Here is a 20880-nt window from a genome sequence, read left to right as displayed (position 1 = left end):
TTTCAGGAATTAGGCGTATGTCACGCCTCACTACTTCACAGGACCGCCATTTGAACGTAAACCTTTTTTTTTAATCAAAATGCATTTTTTGGCAGAAATGCCTTCTGGAACATGTGAACATTCATGTGTCTTAATAACAAACTTGTATGCCATCTGTAAATATGAATACAATTGTTAAAATTACGAGCCTAGTTGGTTTAGCCACAGAAAAAGTCTGCAACCTTCCCGCTAGCCATGATTGGCTGAGATGACGGATGGGCTGGACATGCCGAGAGATGAGTTCGGATTGATCTGCCATGTAGCCCGCTTCTGTCTATAACATGAGCTGGTCAGTATGTGTAGGTAACCCTTTCTAACGCAGCTTTTTTGAAAGATATCCACTTTCTGGAGGACCAAGTTTTGAAATCAGTGGAATTAGAGTATGATAGCTAAGGAGAAGGAGAACATTCTGGTGTTTGATTGCAAATATACAGACGGAGTCAAAAAGAGAACACAAAAAAGGCTGTTGTAAAAAGAGACTGTCTTTCAAAGATAATTCGTAAAATTCCAAATAACTTCACAGATCTTCATTGTAAAGGGTTTAAACACTGTTTCCCATGCTTGTTCAACGAACCATAAACAATTAATGAACATGCACCTGTGGAATGGTCGTTAAGACACTAACAGCTTACAGATGGTCGGCAATTAAGGTCACAGTTATGAAAAATTAGAACACTAAAAGAGGCCTTTCTACTGACTCTGAAAAACACCAAAAGAAAGATGCCCAGGGTCCCTGCTCATCTGCGTAAACGTGCCTTAGGCATGCTCCAAGGAGGCATGAGGACTGCAGATGTGGCCAGGGCAATAAATTGCAATGTCCGTACTGTGAGATGCCTAAGACAGTGCTACAGGGAGACAGGACGGACAGCTGATCATCCTCGCAGTGGCAGACCACGTGTAACAACACCTGCACAGGATCGGTACATCCGAACATAACACCTGCAGGACAGGTCCAGGATGGCAACAACAACTGCCCAAGTTACACCAGGAACACATAATCCCGCCAACAGTGCTTAGACAGTCTGCAATAGGCTGAGAGAGGCTGGACTGAGGGCTTGTAGGCCTGTTGTAAGGCAGGTCCTTACCAGAAATCGCCGGCAACAACTTCGCCTATGGGCACAAACCCACTGTCGCTGGACCAGACAGGACTGGCAAAAAGTGCTCTTCACTGACAAGTCGTGGTTTTGTCTCCCCAGGGAAGATGGTCGGATTTGCGTTTATCGTCGAAGGAATGAGCGTTACACCAAGGCCTGTACTCTGGATCGGAATCGATTTGGAGGTGGAGGGTCCGTCATGGTCTGGGGCGGTGTGTCACAGCATCATCGGACTGAGCTTGTTGTCATTGCAGGCAATCTCAACACTGTGCGTTACAGGGAAGACATCCTCCTCCCTCATGTGGTACCCTTCCTGCAGGCTCATCCTGACATGACCCTCCAGCATGACAATGCCACCAGCAATACTGCTCGTTCTGTGCGTGATTTCCTGCAAGACAGGAATGTCAGTGTTCTGCCATGGCCAGCGAAGAGCCCGGATCTCAATCCCATTGAGCACGTCTTGGACCTGTTGGATTGGAGGGTGAGGGCTAGGGCCATTCTCTCCAGAAATGTCCGGGAACTTGCAGGTGCCTTGGTGGAAGAGTGGGGTAACATCTCACAGCAAGAACTGGCAAATCTGGTGCAGTCATGGACTGCAGTACTTAATGCAGCTGGTGGCCACACCAGATACTGACTGTTACTTTTGATTTTGACCCCCCCTTTGTTCAGGGACATATTATTCCATTTCTGTTAGTCACATGTCTGTGGAACTTGTTCAATTTATGTCTCAGTTGTTGAATCTTGTTAGGTTCATACAAATATTTACACATGTTAAGTTTCTTTTTTTGCTGAGTTTATAAAACACTTCTCTCTGGATTACATCTTCAAACTAAGGGCAACCATGGCATCCATGACAGAGAGGGAAAAGCGTCCATCCATGTATACGGGTAAGATAGTCTAGCTAGCTACATTTTCAGATATTACGCATTTCTAATTTTGTCAGAACGTCATTTTCATTTCAAGTTAAAGCATACTGTTAGCTAGCTGTCTCGCTAGCTAATGTTACGTGTATGATCTGTGCAGTAATATTATTTGTATCTCAGAGCCATTTGCATTGCTAGTTATAGCCTAATGTTAGCTAGCTAGCTAGCTAACATTTAACCTGGTTGGTTAGCTACCTGCAGATTCATGCAGGATAGTAACGTTATGAGTTGGGATTATGGTTCATTGTTTAGCTAGCTAGCTAGCTAGCTACATGTCTAAACAAAAGACTCCACTATGCAAGTAACCATTTCAATAGAATGTTCATTATGTCACTGCGACAACTGTCGATAGACGTAGCTGGTAAATTCGCTCTGGCTATCTACTCCGATTTCAGAGCACTCTCGTCAGTGTGCCAGAGCGCAGAATAACTGATGAATTTACGAATGCTCAACACCCGTTGAATATGGCCGGTGTCAGTAAAGGTTGTCAAAAAAGTGTAATTAAATTGTTGCCAGCAGCACAGTTGCAGTCACCAACGCTCTGTATAACATAAAAACAGCCTTACCAGCTCTGCTAGGGCGAGTAAAATGGTCAGAGTGAGCTGTTCTCTCATTTGTTTCTGGAACTAGCTACCAATCTAGCCAATGTTAGCCAGTTAGCTTGGGTGCTTGACTCCTTTTGTTAGGGCAGAATGCTCAGATCAACCCTACTCCTCGGCCAGAGCATCCAGTATGCGCTCTGAACGCTTCGAGAGCGAAATACTCTGAATTTACGAACGGACAATCTGACAACACTTTGAGTTTACGGACGCCCAGAGCACACTCTGGCACTCCAGATTAAATTTACGAACACACCCGTAGTATAAACCAGCCTTTAGTCTTGAAATCTTTGGTTGTTTAGTACATAGCCTCACATGTGAATCCTTAAAGAGATGGGTGGGGCTAAAGCTTAAGAGGGTGTGAGCACTGCTAAATGGGTGTAGACAAAGAAGAGCTCTCCAGTAGGTACCAAAACATTCAAGGGCCATTTTCTCAAAAGTGAGGTTACAAGTTTATCAACTTTAAAAGCAGAATTACTTTCCCATTGTTCCTCAACTGTAGTATATGATATACCATTTTCTAGCTCTCAGTCTCTACTTTTATCCAATGTAAAAAACACAATTTCAAATTTTGCTACATAAGACCGAATCGAGCCGGTCGGTCACATTTACAATGTGACTTTTATTTCACCTAGCTGGCACATACTCAGAATGTTTTAGAGAATCGTATTGGAGATTCCTACACTTTTGAGACTTTGCAGATTCACTCCACAGATTCACTTAGGGTCGGACCAGAGAGAGCTTGTCCACTAAAGCCTGTCAGTGGCGCAAGCTGTCTTAGAGATCGCAGTGCTGTAAAAAGCCTGTTGATATGAATGAGAGCACTTACTGAAACCCCAAATACACCACCCTGGACAGGGTGAAAATGCATCGCTCTCCACAACTACATTTACTTGACAACTTCTTTATCTGCAGCCATATTTGGTACCTATGAAGAACATCTACAGTGCCTTCAGAAAGTAATCACACCCCTTGTCACAGCCAGAATTTAAAATGGATTAAATTGTGATTTTGTGTCAGTGGCCTACACACAATACCACATAATGTCAAAGTGGAATAATATTTATTGATATTTTTTTACAAATTAATTAATAATGAAAAGCTGAAATGTCTTCAGTCAATAAGAATTCAACCCATTTGTTATGGCAAGCCTAAATAAGTTCAGGAGTAAAAATTTGCTTAGCAAGTCACATTATAAGCGTATCAATACACCCAGTCACTACAAAGACACAGGCATCCTTCCTAACTCAGTTGCCAGAGAGGAAGGAAACTGCTCCGGGATTTCACCATGAGGCCAATGGTGACTTTAAAACAGTTACAAAGTTTAATGGCTGTGATAGGAGAAAACTGTGGATGGATGAACAACATTGTAGTTACTCCACAACACTAACCAAAATGACAGAGTGAAAAGAAGGAAGCCAGGACAGAATACAAATATTCTAAAACATGCATCATGTTGGCAATAAGGCACTAAAGTAAAAAGCAAAAAATGTGGCAAAGAAATTAACTTTATGTCCTGAATAAGTGTTATGTTTTTGGCAAATCCAACACAACACATCAAATCCAACACAACTCCCTGTTCACCCATGACTGCATGGCGAGGCACGACTCCAACACCATCATTAAGTTTGCCGACGACACAACAGTGGTAGGCCTGATCAACGACAATGATGAGACAGCCTATAGGGAGGTCAGAGACCTGGCCGTGTGGTGCCAGGATAACAATCTCTCCCTCAACGTGATCAAGACAAAGGAGATGATTGTGGACTACAGGAAAAAAGAAGAGGACTTAGCACACCCCCATTCTCATCAACGGGGCTGTAGTGGAACAGGTTGAGAGCTTCAAGTTCCTTGGTGTCCACATCACCAACAAACTATCATGGTCCAAACACATCAAGACAGTCGTGAAGAGGGCACGAAAAAGCCTATTCCCCCTCAGGCACGGGTCCCCTCAGGCACGGGTCCTCAAATAGTTCTACAGCTGCACCATTGAGAGCATCCTGACTGGTTGCATCACCGCCTGGTATGGCAACTGCTCGGCCTCCGACCGCAAAGGCACTACAGAGGGTAGTGCGTACGGCACAGTACATCACTGGGGCCAAGCTTCCTGCCATCCAGGACCTCTATACCAGGCGGTGTCAGAGGAAGGCCCTAAAAATTGTCAAAGACTCCAGCCACCCTCGTCATAGACTGTTCTCTCTGCTTCTATTATTTATTTTACCTTTTTAACCAGAACCTCCAGTTGAAACTAGCCAGCTAACTAGCTAACTATCTACTTGCTATTAGCCACCGTTAGCGGTTTTCACCATTGTCCGTGGCCTGCACTACCTACCAGCCAGCTCTAGCCTGGACTATTATCGGCCAGTCTGCACAGCGCGCTATCGACCAAGAACATATCGGATTTTCTGCCAGAATCACTGAATCACTGGACCTTAACACCAGATCATCGCAACTAGCTAGCTGCAACCGAATGGACGTTGTTGGCTAATCACCACCGCCCCCGAAGCAAGCATCAGTTAGCCTTGAGCTAGCCTCGAGCCAGGCCCATCTCCCGGCTATCTACCTCTCTGTCAACCGGTCAGGACCTCCTAGTGTCGACACGGAGCCCCGCCGATCCATGACGACTGGTCTGCCGACGTAATCGTCTGATGTGGTTTCAATAGGCTTCTCGTTGCGACGACCACGAAGATCCATCTGCTAGCCCTGGCCCGCTAGCACACGCAATCAACAGCCGTGCTTCCTGCTCGCCTGTGCTGTAGCAGCAATTCGAACTGCTCCCGGTCTCACCTATTGCTGTTCACTGGACCTTATGATCACTCAGCTGCACAGCTGATGCCTGCAGGACTGTTCCTTTACACGGTACCCCATCCTGTTTATCTGTCCTGTTTATCTGTTTAGCCTCAGCCAAAACCTTCGTCGCCATTACCAGTTGTTGTCTTAGCTCTCTCGAATAACACCTGTGATTGTTTATGCCTCTCTCCCATGTCAATATGCCTTGCCTATTGATGTTCCGGTTAGTTCTTATTATACAATTTCACTGTAGAGCCCCCAGTCCCGCTCAACCAGCCTCAGAGAACTCCTTTGTCCCAGCCCCCATTCACGAGGAGACCGGCTCAATCGGTGCCTCCAGTGATGCCATCTCGTTCATCATTACCCAACGCTTAGGTTTACCTCCACTGTACTCATATCCTTCCATATCCTTGTCTGTACATAATGCCCTGAATCTTTTCTACAACTGCCCCTTTTATTCTCTGTACCCAACGCACTAGAAGACCAGTTCTTAAAGCCTTTAGCCGTATCCTTATTCTACTCCTCCTCTGTTCCTCTGGTGATGTAGAGGTTAACACCTGTAGCCCCCAGTATCACTCCTACTCCCCAGGCGCTATCATTTGTTGACTTCTGTAACCGTAAAAGCCTTGGTTTTTTGCATGTTAACATCAGAAGCCTCCTCCCTAAGTTTGAGTTACTCACTGCGTTAGCACACTCCGCCAACCCTGATGTTCTAGCAGTGTCTGAATCCTGGCTTATGAAGACCACCAAATACTCTGAAATTTCCATCCCCAACTACAACATTTTCCGTCTACATAGAACTGCCAAAGGGGGTGGTTTTTGCAATCTACTGTTGAGATAGCCTGCAGAGCTCTATCATACTATCCAGGTCTGCGCCCAAACAGTTTGAGCTTCTACTTCTAAAAATCCACCTCTCCAGAAATAAGTCTATCACTGTTGCCGCTTGCTACAGACCCCCCTCAGCCCCCAGCTGTGCCCTGGACACCATATGTGAATTGATTGCCCCCCCATCTATCCTCAGAGTTTGTACTGCTTGGTGACCTAAACTGGGATATGCTTATCACCCCGGCCGTCCTACAATATAAACTAGATGCCCTCAATCTCACACAAATGATCAAGGAACCTACCAGGTACAACCATAAATCCGTAAACATGGGCACCCTCATAGATATCATCGTGACTAATTTACCCTCTAAATACACCTCCGCTGTCTTCAACCAGGATCTCAGCGATCACTGCCTCATTGCCTGCGTCCGTAATGGGTCCGCGGTCAGACGACCACCCCTCATCACTGTCAAACGCTTCCTAAAACTCTTCAGCGAGCTGGCCTTTCTAATTGACCTGCCCCGGGTTTCCTGGATGGATATTGACCTCATTCCATCAGTAGAGGATGCCTGGTTGTTCTTTAAATGTGCTTTCCTCTCAATCTTAAATAAGCATGCCCCATTCAAAAAATGCAGAACTAAGAACAGATATAGCCCCTGGTTCACCCCAGACTTGACTGCCCTTGACCAGCACAAAAACATCCTGTGGCGTACTGCATTAGCATCGAACAGCCCTTCGCGATATGCAACTTTTCAGGGAAGTCAGGAACCAATATACACAATCAGTTAGGAAGGCAAAGGCTAGCTTTTTTAAACAGAAATGTGCATCCTGTAGCTCTAACTCCAAAAAGTTTTGGGACACTGTAAAGTCCATGGAGAATAAGAGCACCTCCTCCCAGCTGCCCACTGCACTGAGGCTAGGAAACACTATCACCACCGATAAATCTACAATAATCGAGAATTTCAACAAGCATGCTTTCCACCTGGCTACCCCTACCTCGGCCACCAGCTCTGACCCCCCCCGCTGCAACTTGCCCATGTCCCCCCTGCATCTCCTTCACCCAAATTCAGATAGCTGATGTTCTGAAAGAGCTGCATAATCTGGACCACTACAAATCAGCTTGGCTAGAAAATCTGGACCCTTTCTTTGTAAAATTAGTAGCCGAAATTGTAGCAACCCCTATTACTAGCCTGTTCAACCTCTCTTTCGTATCATCTGAGATCCCCAGAGATTAGAAAGCTGCTACGGTCATCCCCCTCTTCAAAGAAAGTGACACTCTAGATTGTTAAAGACCTATATCCATCCTGCACAGGCCTTTTGAAAGTATTTGAAAGCCAAGTTAACAAACAGATCACCGTTCATTTCAAATCCCACCGTACCTTCTCCGCTATGCAATCTGGTTTCCGAGCTGGTCATGGGTGCACCTCAGCCACGCTAAAGGTCCTAAACGATATTATAACCACGATCGATAAAAGACAGTACTGTGCAGCAGTCTTCATCGACCTGGCCAAGGCTTTCGACTCTGTCAATCACTGCATTCTTATTGGCAGACTAAATAGCCTACGTTTCTCTAATGACTGCCTCGCCTGGTTCACCAACTACTTCTCAGATAGAGTTCAATGTGTCAAATCGGAGGGCCGGTTGTCTGGACCTCTGGCAGTCTCTATGGGGGTGCCACAGGGTTCAATTATCGGGCCGACTCCATTTCCTGTGTATATCAATGATGTTGCTCTTGCTGCTGGTGACTCAGATCCACCTCTACGCAGACGACACCATTTTGTATACATATGGCCCTTCATTGGACACTGTGTTAACAAACCTCCAAAACGAGCTTCAATGCCATACAACACTCCTTCCGTAGCCTCCAACTGCTCTTAAACGCTAGTAAAATTAAATGCATGCTCTTCAATCGAACGATGCTTGCACCGGACTGCCCGACTAGAATCATTACTCTCGGCGGGTCTGACTTAGAATATGTGGACAACTACAAATACCTAGGTGTCTGGTTAGACCGTAAACTCTCTTTCCAGACTCACATTAAGCATCTGCAATCCAAAGTTAAATCTAGAATTGGCTTCCTATTTCGCAACAAAGCCTCCTTCACTCATGCTGCCAAACATGCCCTCGTAAAACTGACTATCCTACCGATCCTTGACTTCGGCGATGTCATTTACAAAATAGCCTCCAACACTCTACTCAGCAAATTGGATGTAGTCTATCACAGTGCCATCCGTTTTGTCACCAAAGCCCCATATACTACCCACCATTGTGACCTGTACGCTCTCGTTGGCTGGCCCTCACTACATATTCGTTGCCAAACCCACTGGCTCCAGGTCATCTATAAATCACTGCTAGGAAAATCCCTGCCTTATCTTAGCTCATTGGTCACCATAGCAACACCCACCCGTAGTATGCGCTCCAGCAGGTATCTCTCACTGGTCATCCCCAAAGCCAATAACTCCTTTGGCTGCCATTCCTTCCAGTTCTCTGCTGCTAATGACTGGAAGGAACTGCAAAAATCTCTGAAGCTGGAGACTCTTATCTCAAGCAATAAGGCTCCTTCACAGCTAATCATGGCTACCCGGACTATTTGCATTTCCCCCCCCACCCAACCCCACCCCCTCTTTTACGCTGCTGCTACTCTGTTCATTATCTATGCATAGTCACTTTAACTCTACCCACATGTACATATTACCTAAATTACCTCAACTAACCGGTGCCCCCGCACATTGACTCTGTACCGGTACCCCCTGTATATAGCCTCCCTACTGTTATTTTGTTTTAATGCTGCTCTAGCATAAAAATAAAAATAAAACGTATTTCATCCCCTGCTGATTTTGTACATTTGCCCACTTACAAAGACATGATCAGTCTATAATTTTAATGGTAGGTTTATTTTAACAGCGAGACAGAATAACAAAACAAAAATCCAGAAAAATGCATGTCAAAAATGTAATAAATTGATTTGCATTTTAATGAGGGAAATAAGTATTTGAACCCTCTGCAAAACATGACTTAGTACTTGATGGCAAAACCCTTCTTGGCAATCACAGAGGTCAGACGTTTCTTGTAGTTGGCCACCAGGTTTGCACACATCTCAGGAGGGATTTTGTCCCACTCCTATTTGCAGATTTTCTCCAAGTCATTAAGGTTTTGAGCCTGACATTTGGCAACTCGAACCTTCAGCTCCCTCCACAGATTTTCTATGGGATTAAGGTCTGGAGACTGGCTAGGCCACTCCAGGACATTAATGTGCTTCTTCTTGAGCCACTCCTTTGTTGCCTTCGCCGTGTGTTTTGGGTCATTGTCATGCTGGAATACCCATCCACGACCCATTTTCAATGCCCTGCTGAGGGAAAGAGGTTCTCACCCAAGATTTGACGGTACATGGCCCCGTCCATCATCCCTTTGATCCTCCTCCAAACACGGCGAGTTGAGTTGATGCCAAAGAGCTCCATTTTGGTCTCATCTGACCACAACACTTTCACCCAGTTCTCCTCTGAATCATTCAGATGTTCATTGACAAACTTCAGACGGCCCTGTATATGTGCTTTCTTGAGCAGGGGGACCTTGCGGGCGCTGCAGGATTTCAGTCCTTCATGGCGTAGTGTGTTACCAATTGTTTTCTTGGTGACTATGGTCCCAGCTGCCTTGAGATCATTGACAAGATCCTCCCGTGTAGTTCTGGGCTGATTCCTCACCGTTCTCATGATCATTGCAACTCCACGAGGTGAGATCTTGCATGAAGCCCCAGGCCGAGGGAGATTGACAGATCTTTTGTTTCTTCCATTTGCGAATAATCGCACCAACTGTTGTCACCTTCTCACCAAGCTGATTGGTGATGGTCTTGTAGCCCATTCCAGCCTTGTGTAGGTCTACAATCTTGTCCCTGACATCCTTGGAGAGCTCTTTGGTCTTGGCCATGGTGGAGAGAGTTTGGAATCTGATTGATTGATTGCTTCTGTGGATAGGTGTCTTTTATACAGGTAACAAGCTGAGATTAGGAGCACTCTCTTTAAGAGTGTGCTCCTAATCTCAGCTCGTTACCTGTATAAAAGACACCTGGGAGCCAGAAATATTTCTGATTGAGAGGGGGTCAAATACTTATTTCCCTCATTAAAATGCAAATCAATTTATAAAATTTTTGACATGCGTATTTCAGGATATTTTTGTTGTTATTCTGTCTCTCACTGTTCATATAATCCTACCATTAAAATTATAGACTGATCATTTCTTTGTCAGTGGGCAAACGTACAAAATCAGCAGGGGATCAAATACTTTTTTCCCCTCACTGTATTTCTTACTTAACACTTTTTTTCTTAAAACTGCATTGTTGGTTAAGGGCTTGTAAGTCAGCATTTCACTGTAAGGTCGACACCTGTTGTATTCAGCGCATGTGGCAAATAACATTTGATTTGGACTGAGTACCCCTCTTTATATTTTCAAGCATGGTGGTGGCTGGATCATGTTATGGGGGTGCCTTTTGTTCCTTTTGAATTACGTATTCATTTAAACACCACCTCCTCTCCAACATTGTAGCAAGATTTATGTTTTTCCGTTTTCAAAAATGTGCCTGTTGTAGTATTTGAAAAGTTGTGCACAAAAGAACATGCACTCGTTTCACTTTTGTTTTGTTTTTTACAACAATATGCATTTCCACATTACTACCTGGCAAAGAGAAGAAAGTAAATTGGAGCTCAATATGTGGTTTAGAGATTTTTCCACGACATGCTCGGGCCAAAAGTGAATCCTGAGCACCCCCTCTCACTGTACCATAACAGCAGGGTGGAGCCTAATCATGAGATAGGAGGCTGCAAGAGAGATCAGTGATGGCTGAGAGCTGACTGAACAATACAATGAACTACTATCCTGGTACACTGATGGCATTGGTTCATTATTGCTCGACCCTACTTCTATCCAACTAGCAGAAGAAAAAGTGTCATGTGCAGTCAGTGGCATCCAAAACAAGTCTGTTGCTGAAAACAATGTTCCCACTTTTATATGCAGACTGAACAAGGTTTATGCTGTACGGGGGAAACTATTTTATCTACCAGTACCATTCCTCTTTACCTATCATGCTCAAGGCCATTGAACGACATACAACTGGTGGGCAGGTAGCCTAGCGGTTAAGAGCGTTGGGCCAGTAAACGAAAGGTCACTGGTTCGAATCCCCGAGCCAGCAAGGTGGAAAAATCTGCATCTTTGCCCTTAAGCAAGACAGTTAACCCCCAACAACATCTGCTGGCTGCGGAAGACACATTTCAATTGAATGTTTCCCTTTCCCTGGTTGAATGTATAGGGCCAAACCACAAAAGCCAAAATAATCACTTCCCATGCGCTCAATGTAACATGACAGCTTAATTTGAAAATTTAGAGACAGCCGAATGCACATCAAAACTTTGGCAAGCAATTCATACAAGAAAAGTGCAATAGTTTTCATTCCAAAACTACCACGCATAAGTACTGCTTGTAAAACGTGCTATCAATATTCCAATGGTTTATGCCATGAATACACATAAGTGACAGCTTGTTGATGGAAAGATTGCATGCCAAGAGAGAATGTATAGAATGTACACTGCATTTCGGGGTGTCCTGCCCTCCTTTAAGTGCACTTGAAACAAATGACTTCTCTATAAATACTCCCTTTACGTTTGGGAGGGACAAATCATATAATATGGAATTAAACTGCGACCTTTAGCATATTACTCAGGTTTAATTGAATAAACTCAAACTAGGTGTACCTAAACATTTCCCCCTTTGAAATTTAAGTCGATACTCTTTTTACGCTCTACCTTAAAAGCAGTCTTTTTATCTTGCACCTTAACTTAATTACATTATTGTATGTTAAAGGATCTTTAGAGGCCACCTCTAGCTCTCCAGAAAATCAAACTTTCCTGTCCAATAGGTTACGCAGAATATGAATCATTGATACGGTGTGTGTTTTATACTTTCTTATATATTTTAGTTATCAGTCACATGCCAACCAAAAGACATTAATTGACATGCAACAGGTTCAGGCTGCACCAGGAAACCACCAGGGCCATGCTTGTTTAGTTTACGTTCGCACCACTGTCTTTGCCAATGGGTTGAGTGGCAAATGGAAACACACTGCTTAGTCACCTGTACCTTCACATCATGCACTTAAAAACACACATCTGTGTCAGGATGACCCCAAAAAACACAAGACAAACGTCCAAGGACTACTGAGGTGACAAAACTCGGTGACAAAAAAAATATAAAAACGGCACATGGGATTGGGGGTATTTGCTGGTTGAATATGGATTCCCAAAAAGAGGATACATTTTAACCAGCGATTACCTTTCTGGTTACTAACTGACAAGCACTGATACCTGTCGTTCTCATCGGGAAGAAAGTGGCACTCCACGGGGGAGTCGGCCATCGTCAAGGACTGTCCAGCAGCTGTCCCGCAGGACCTCGCAGAAGCTGTGGCAAGGCCGAGGTGGTGGCAGGCCCAGGGGGCCGTCACCGCACCTGGGCACTAGCAGCAAACAGAAAAAAAACATGCCCAGAACAGCCCGGATGTCCTCCACGCTGCTGTGACTGATACAGTTGGGCACCGCAAAGCTGTCGACACCCATGGATTTGCAAAAAGGCAAACGGGAATCTATGGGCAACCAACGTTGGAATTCCGGGGTGGGCGCCTCACTAGTAGCTACTAGAAAGTGGTAGATGTCGAAACAGGTTAGTAAATCACCTGAGACAGTTTATTCACCAGAATATTATGTTGAATTAAAATGATTGGCATTCCAACTAGAGCTACTGTTAATTGTTCTATAGCTACTGCAAGTTGTCTCAAGAGAGACATTAACGCCTGGGACGGGCTGACTGTCTATGGGGTAACCCATAGCATGCCCCTCAGCTGTTCTGTTGTCTTTGTTCAAAGCACTTTCTGCAAGGTCCACTTGGGTAATACCCAGCGTCCCATGCTCTGTCCCAGCAACCACACTGACATTCTCTGCTAAACCTGTGAGGTCAGTAGGAATACATTTTCCCTCCTGGTTCTACATTCTAACAGTAGACCTATAAGCTTGCTGTCAGCTCTTAGCAAACTGTTGGAAAAAATTGTGTTTGACCAAATACAATGCTATTTCTCTGTAAACAAATTAACAACAGACTTTCAGCATGCTTATAGGGAAGGGCACTCAACATGTACTGCACTGCCACAAATGATTGATGATTGGTTGAAAGAAATTGATAATAATATGATTGTGGGAGCTGTACTGTTGGATATTATTGACCATAACCTGTTGTTGAAAAAACATATGTGTTATGGGGCTTTTCAACCTCTGTCATATCGTGGATTCAGAGCTATCTATCTAATAGAACTCAAAGGGTTTTCTTTAATGGAAGCTTCTCTAATGTCAAACATGTAAAGTGTGGTGTACCACAGGGCAGCTCTCTAGGCCCTCTACTCTTTTCTATTTTTACCAATGACCTGCCACTGGCATTAAACAAAGCATGTGTGTCCATGTATGCTGATGATTCAACTATACACGCATCAGCAACCACAGCTAATGAAGTCACTGAAACCCTTAAAGAGTTGCAGTCTGTTTTGGAATGGGTGGCCACTAATAAACTGGTCCTGAACATCTCTAAAACTAAGAGCATTGTATTTGGTACATATCATTCCCTAAGTTCTAGACCTCAGCTGAATCTGGTAATAAATGGTGTGGCTGTTGAACAAGTTGAGGAGACTAAATTACTTGGCGTTACCTTAGATTGTAAATGGTCAAAACATATAGATTCAATGGTTGTAAAGATGGGGAGAGGTCTGTCCGTAATAAAGAGATGCTCTGCTTTTTTGACACCACACTCCAAAAAGCTAGTTTAGTTTAGTCTAATCTTGATTATTGTCCAGTCGTGTGGTCCAGTGCTGCAAGGAAATACCTAGTTAAGCTGCACCTGGCCCAAAACAGAGCGGCACGTCTTGCTCTTCATTGTAATCAGAGGGCTGATATAAATACTATGCATGCCAGTCTCTCTTGGCTAAGAGTTGAGGAGAGACTGACTGTATCACTTATTTTGATAAGAAACATGAATGTGTTGAAAATCCCAAATTGTTTGCATAGTCAACTTACACACAGCTCTGACACACACACTTACCCCACCAGACATGCCACCAGGGGTATTTTCACAGTCCCCAAATCCAGAACAAATTCAAGAAAGCGTACATTATTATATAGAGCCATTATTGCATGGAACTCCGTTCCATCTCATATTGTTCAAATAAACAGTTTGTGTGTATGTATTGATATGTAGGCTACGTTTTATGTAGTTCTGTCCTTGTCTATTAATGTTATGTATTACATCATGTTTCATGTTTTGTGTGGACCCCTGGAAGAGTAGCTGCTGCTTTTGCAACAGCTAATGGGGATCCTAATAAAATACCATAATACCATAGAAGCTCCTGATTCAGATTCAATGCTAGACCCAGATCAAGATACAAATTGAGACCAAGAACCAATTTTAAGACCTGGATCTGAATTCAGACCTAAGTCTGATTTCAGACCCAGAGTCAAATTCAGAACTAACTTCTGAGGCATATTCAGACCCGGATCCGAATTCGGAACCAGATACAAATCCTGATCCAGATACAAATCCAAATCCAGACCCACTCCCAAACCCTGACCACCCCCAGAGACCAGATCCAGACCCCATACCCTGTACTGAGGAGGTGCCATTACCAGGTTCGCTTCCCATCGACGTGGACCAACGGGCACCCTTTTCCATTGGGCGCTCATTCTTGGCTTGTGACCTCACAGTGGTCAGCTTGTGGGTCTCCGTGGCCTTCGAATTCTGGTCCCAAGTTTGCACAAACTTACCTATCCGACTAGCTACATCAATGATCTCTGCCCCATCTTCTCCAATGTTGTCCGGCTTTGGTGATTCAACGCTAGCCACAGGGTTCCTAGATTCCTCATTGTCCACCATTGGGACCTCAGTGGTGCTGTCTGTACTGGCCCAGGAAAACCACAACGCCTCACTACGGCCCACCAAGAGTACCAGTAAAAAAGAGACACCCAGCTGGAATCCAATCCTGCAATCCATCCTGCTGCTGCCCACTAGTACTCCACCAGCAGCGTTGATCAGGCTCCCAGAGTGAACTGTGACTTGCCCACTGCCACTGATTCACTCCACATGCACCGTTCTCCTCCAGTGCTCTGCAGAGTCGCCACACACCAGCCAGAGGGGGTAAAGTGAAGAGGAGTGCCTTCATCCAAGGGGGGGGGGGCAGAGGGAGGTATCTTCCTTATTGGTTACCCTCTTAATCTTTGCCTCCCAAAGCTCCTCCTCCTACCCTCCTTTTGTCACAGCAGTGAAAAGGGTCTCTTCCGCTGACTGATACCTTTAGAAACAATTTCTGCTTGTCTTTCAATGTAAATGTTGGTGCTTTTCAATGTTTTACAGAAAAGGGCCATTTGTTCAACCTGAGTTAATCCCTTTGTACAAACATGATAATAAGAAAGTCAACCAGCCTATCTTAAAAAACTAAACTAAAGTATGTGAAACTAGTAGGACCTCGGGATGTGCATATCTCCATTCATGAACGATTCAATACGCATCTATACTGAACAAATATATAAAAGCAACATGTAAAGGGTTGGTCCCATGTTTCATGAGCTGAAATAAAAGAGCCCAGACATTTTCCATACGCACAAAAAACATATTTCTCTCATATTTTGTGCACAAATGTGTTTACATCCCTGTTAGTGATAATTTCTCCTTTGTCAAGATAATCCATCCACCTGACATGTGTGGCATATGAAGAATATGATTAAACAGCATTATCATTACACAGGTGAACCTTCTGCTGGGGACAATAAAAGGCCACTCTAAAATGTGCTGTTTTGTCACACAATACAATGCCACAGATGTGTCAGGTTTTGAGGGAGCGTGCAATTGGCATGCTGACTGCAGGAATGTCAACCAGAGCTGCTGCCAGAGAACTTCATGTTAATTTCTGTACCATAAGCAGCCTCCCAACATTGTTTTAGAGAATTTGGCAGTACGTTCAACCTGCCTTACAACCCCAGACCACGTGTAACCACACCAGCCTAGGACCTCTGCATCCGGCTTCTTGATGAAACTGTGGGTTTGCACAACCGAAGAATTTCTGCACAAACTGTCAGAAACAGCCTGATCAACTCTATGCGAAGGAGATGTGGTTTTCTGATCCATGCCCTTACCTTTTTTTAAAAAAGGTATCTGTGACCAACAGATGCATATCTGTATTCCCAGTCATGTCAAATCCATAGATTAGGGCCTAATGAATGTATTTCAATTGACTGATTTCCTTATATTAAGTGTAACTCAGTAAAATCTTTGAAATTGTTGGATGTTGCGTTTACATTTTTTGTTCAGTGTAGATACATGGGCTCCGATACAGGAACCATACCTTTTAGTTTGAAACAATTCGGTGGATTCGATTTGATTCGTTACGATGCAAAAAATTATAATATATTATTTTCTTTCATTTTAAATTAATATATGTTGCTGATGGGATGACTTCTCTAAGCTGAGTGGCCCTCTGATAGTGAGTGTATGTGTCAATGGAAATGGTGTGTGTAGGCACCTGAGTTGAGCCATAGGGCATACTGAACATCTACCACCCCACTATCAGATTAGGGGTGGAGGCAATTTATGCTTTTTGTCTCCCCCCACTTTTTCACCTGAAATCACCATCACCCACTGATTAACTTGTAATTTTAGCAGATAACTGTTTTGCGCTAGAACTATGTCAATATTAATTTTTTTGAAATTAGTATGTTATTTAATACAATGCAGCTTTTGATTTTACCCAGTCTCCAAAGTGAATGGTTTAGACCGTTTGGAATTTCACAGAGAGTTTCTCCTGCCCTGACCAATGAATGTCCTGACCATGCGCAGCTTGGAAAAATGATTGCTGTACTTTATGAAATAACCTTGTTCATGTAAAAATGACAAAATAAACACTGTTTAAAGCAAAACAATTTCTTATGGTGAACATGAATAATCTAAATAAAATCTGAATGATTGAAAAACCCAACCAGCAGTTGGATGTGAGTTGCGTCCACTCCGGTAGGCTACACAACTCCGGTTAAACAATTTTCTACAGCGCATTTGGTAACAATGACCCAGCAAATTACATTGGTTGTCACTCAACTAATAAAGCCTATGATTTGACATTGCGAAAGCCATTTTACAAGTATCTGAATGCTGAAGGTGTGTCCTGTTAGAACAGGGATAGGCCTACCTCTCATTGGCGCGAGCAGCTGTGTCTCCCGCACTGTGTACACAGTTGTTATCTGACAGTAATATGCAGTTACATGCATCAAAGTTTGATAGGCTACTGAACTGAAGGAGAGGATGCATCAATTCAGTCAACAGATAAGAGGTATTTTGGGAATAAAACATTATGTAAAAAACATTAGTGAACCTGCTATTAGTAACATTTGAATCCGTTTTCTGACCGATGCATGCTTAATTTGGATCGGTTTGGGCTCCCTGGACCATCTGTGAATGTTTACATTCCAAGTAGGGGCATGAGGAGTGAGTGTTTCAGGGTTTTATGGTCTTGCTCTTCTCTACCTCTGTCATTTGATCTGAAATCTAGAGGGATATAAACAAATGTTAAATGAATTACATGCATTATCGTTTCTGTGAAAGATAAACATACAGTATGTGGTGAACACATTCACTTAAACATTATAAAATAGCTTATTAGCTATCTGACAGCAGCGGTAATTCAAAAGATACATTTTTAAACAATCAATTTGGCTAGGAACACTAGATCAAAATTGAATGATATGACCCACAGATGAGTCTAATCATATAATTTCTTAAGAGGGACTTTCCCCAGAGTTGTAATATGTTTGAGTGAAATCAAAACATATTGGCTGGCAAAATGAACTCTGTACTCGGGTTCCTATCAAGAATACGTATCAGGGTGAATTGGAGGTGGATGAACTTGTACAAAAATCCTTCACTTATTCTCTCTCCCACCCCCTGTGCATACCATTCCTCCCAAGTCTCACATAAATCTGTCTCCTGCCCTACCTCACAATTAATTTTCCACTCTGTCTAGCCCCCCTGCTTCTGGGGCTCCATGCTGTGTGTGGTTACATAGTAATCCTAGGTCTCATTTTCTTGTTCAGACTGGTTCCAGGACGGCCTGTAGGGGACCCTTGACATCTGTTAATGGGAGCGTTGGGATCTAAGGAAGAGGGGCTGTGTCATTCTTTAATAGCACTAGGCTTAAAAAAAAGACAAGCGCTGGGGCAGTGTATACGTTCTGCTTGTTGATAGAGGATAGAGGAACTCGACTCAACCGCAAATGCATTGCCCACGGCCCCCATATCATTTTCAGCGGTCCTATGTTGGGGAGGCTTGTCAATGGAAATCTCTTCACAATAGCATGACAACTTCATCCTTTGGCGTGACGGGGTCCCATTCACCCATCGTCTTGGAGTCTCCATGTTTATTTGGGGGCGAGTGGGGGAGGAGGTGAACAAACATCGATGATTATTTGAGTTCAAGGTCATACAATCGCTGTTTGTCAAAGACAATGTTATGTCTTGTTTATAGAAGTTTCTACTGTATCTAATGGGAGCAAAAATAGAAAACAAATAGGTAATTAACTTGGTCTGGGACTTACTGGCATAATAATGTTCTTTCTCCAAAATAAGCATTTTTCTAGAAGGGCTGTGAAGAAAAGGGTCTGTAAGGGGAAACAGTATTACTGAAGCATGATCTTCTGATACGATACAGGCTAGCCTACTGTGGGAACATAGACAGTCATCCATCCTGAGTTAAGTTAATTGAGTTAAGTCTAAATCAAAAGGCAAGTCGGAGCATGTTGGAATGCATATTGATTCAGTGGCCTCCTCTTGGGATGCATGCTCGCTTGCCCCATGAGGGAGAGAGCGCCAGGGTTGTGGGTTCGATTCAAGTATTTAAAAAAAATGTATGCACTCACTAACTGTAAGTCGCTCTGGATAAGAGCGTCTGCTAAATGACTAAAATGTAAATGTAAAATGAAACAAATGTGAAGATATTCTATAGTCTATTACAATCAGATCACATTGTGATGTCATGATGTGGGCCAAAAGTTCCATCCCACCTGAACAGGATGAAATTCCAGGCATTTGTTTCAAACAGCTCTTAGACATAAAGTGAATTATGATCATTTTCACAATTTCAGTGTTATGTTGACCTCAGTGTATAAATATTGAAAAATATTAAATCAGGAAATCACATTTTTAACTGCACTGCCCCTTTAAATAGGTGTACCATTAATCTGCATTTAGAATAAGTTAATTTGAGCTTCATTCCCAGGGGAACTATTTCAGGCAAATGTTTGGTGTGCCAGCAGTTCAAGAGAAAATACAAAAATAACATACTAAACCAGGCACTGAAAGCGGACCCTTTTTCTGCTGTTAATCAATAAATGCATGCAGTGCTTAGCGTAATGCACTGGACCGACTACACAAAAGTGTACTGTAAGCCATGGAAAACCTGCAGACATCCAGCGATTGAACTAATCGTGCGATGGCCACATGAGGTTTGTAATTAAGACAAGGAATTAAGACAAGGAAGAGTGATTTGGGACTGGATAATGATCACTTGACTCCGGAAACAAAGGCTAATGAACTCATACGCTAACTTTCCCTCACTGGAGAGGATATTGGCGATCCCTCAGGTGAAGAAGCCGGATGTGGAGGTCCTGGGCTGGCGTGGTTACACATGGTCTGCGGTTGCGAGGCCAGTTGGACGTACTGCCAAATTCTCTTAAACTATGTTTCTTTTGGTAGAGAAATTAACATTTAATTCTCTGCCAACAGCTCTGGTGGACATTCCTGCAGTCAATGCCAATTGCACGCTCCCTCAAAACTTGAGACATCTGTGGCATTTTATTTCAGCTCATGAAACATGGGACCAACACCTTACATGTGGTGTTTATATTTTTGTTCAGTATAAATGACTGTCCTTCAAAAATACACATTTACTATAAAATTAAATTATCTTTGGGTCATCATTCTGGAGGAGTCAAGATAATAGCTTTTGATATTGCAGGGGAACTTCCCAAGTCCCCCTGCAGACATAGATGCCTAGGTTGTGTTCATTAGTGCATGCAACAGGACAACTTTTTAAACGTTTTGCAACAGAAACTAAATAAGCATTTCATATTGGACAAATCCAGTTCGTTCCTCCAAATCCAGGTCTGTTTTCTTCAGTTTGGTGCATACTGAACACGACCCAGAGGCTTACTGTGGGATGGAATCACATCTGAGCCGGGTCACAAGGGACCACCCCTTAACTCACAATAACACCCTCAGGGACCAGACATTTGCACATATTTCAAATGAACTACAAACTAAGAAACCCTATGTGAAAAGCACCCTACAACACCTTGGCCTTAGCATGCTTGTTAGATCAAGCAGTAACTATACTTGGATGTAATATCTTCTTTGGCCAGAGCACAAAACATTGTGGGATATTGTGATTCTCCATTAAGTCTGAGGGGTCTGTGGAGGAATGGTGTGGCGGATAAGCACTTGGCATCGACGGGAGGAGGTGGCTGTAGAAATCATCATGAGTGGCACTGTAAAT

The 20880-nt window shown here is 43.5% G+C and overlaps 1 protein-coding gene across 4 annotated transcripts in view; it reads right to left on the bottom strand.

Moving 5' to 3' along the window:
• LOC121536085 (collagen alpha-1(XVIII) chain) overlaps positions 1 to 20880 on the bottom strand; it is a 178093-nt gene that overhangs the window by 77466 nt on the left and 79747 nt on the right. For 3 of the 4 annotated variants that reach the window (XM_045206533.1, XM_045206534.1, XM_045206535.1), the window contains exon 1: positions 15114 to 15450. The exons of the other annotated variant lie outside the window; for it this stretch is intronic. In XM_045206533.1, the coding sequence (XP_045062468.1) occupies positions 15114 to 15339 (226 nt within the window). In that variant the 5' untranslated portion in view covers positions 15340 to 15450. Of the gene's footprint in view, positions 1 to 15113; positions 15451 to 20880 lie in introns of those variants that run through there. 4 annotated transcript variants of the gene reach the window in all.

The sequence above is a fragment of the Coregonus clupeaformis genome, chromosome 23 (assembly GCF_020615455.1).
Source record: "Coregonus clupeaformis isolate EN_2021a chromosome 23, ASM2061545v1, whole genome shotgun sequence".
Taxonomy (NCBI): Eukaryota; Metazoa; Chordata; class Actinopteri; order Salmoniformes; family Salmonidae; genus Coregonus; species Coregonus clupeaformis.
Note: the sequence above shows the minus strand (reverse complement) of the source record. Positions and strands in the feature narration are given on the sequence as shown.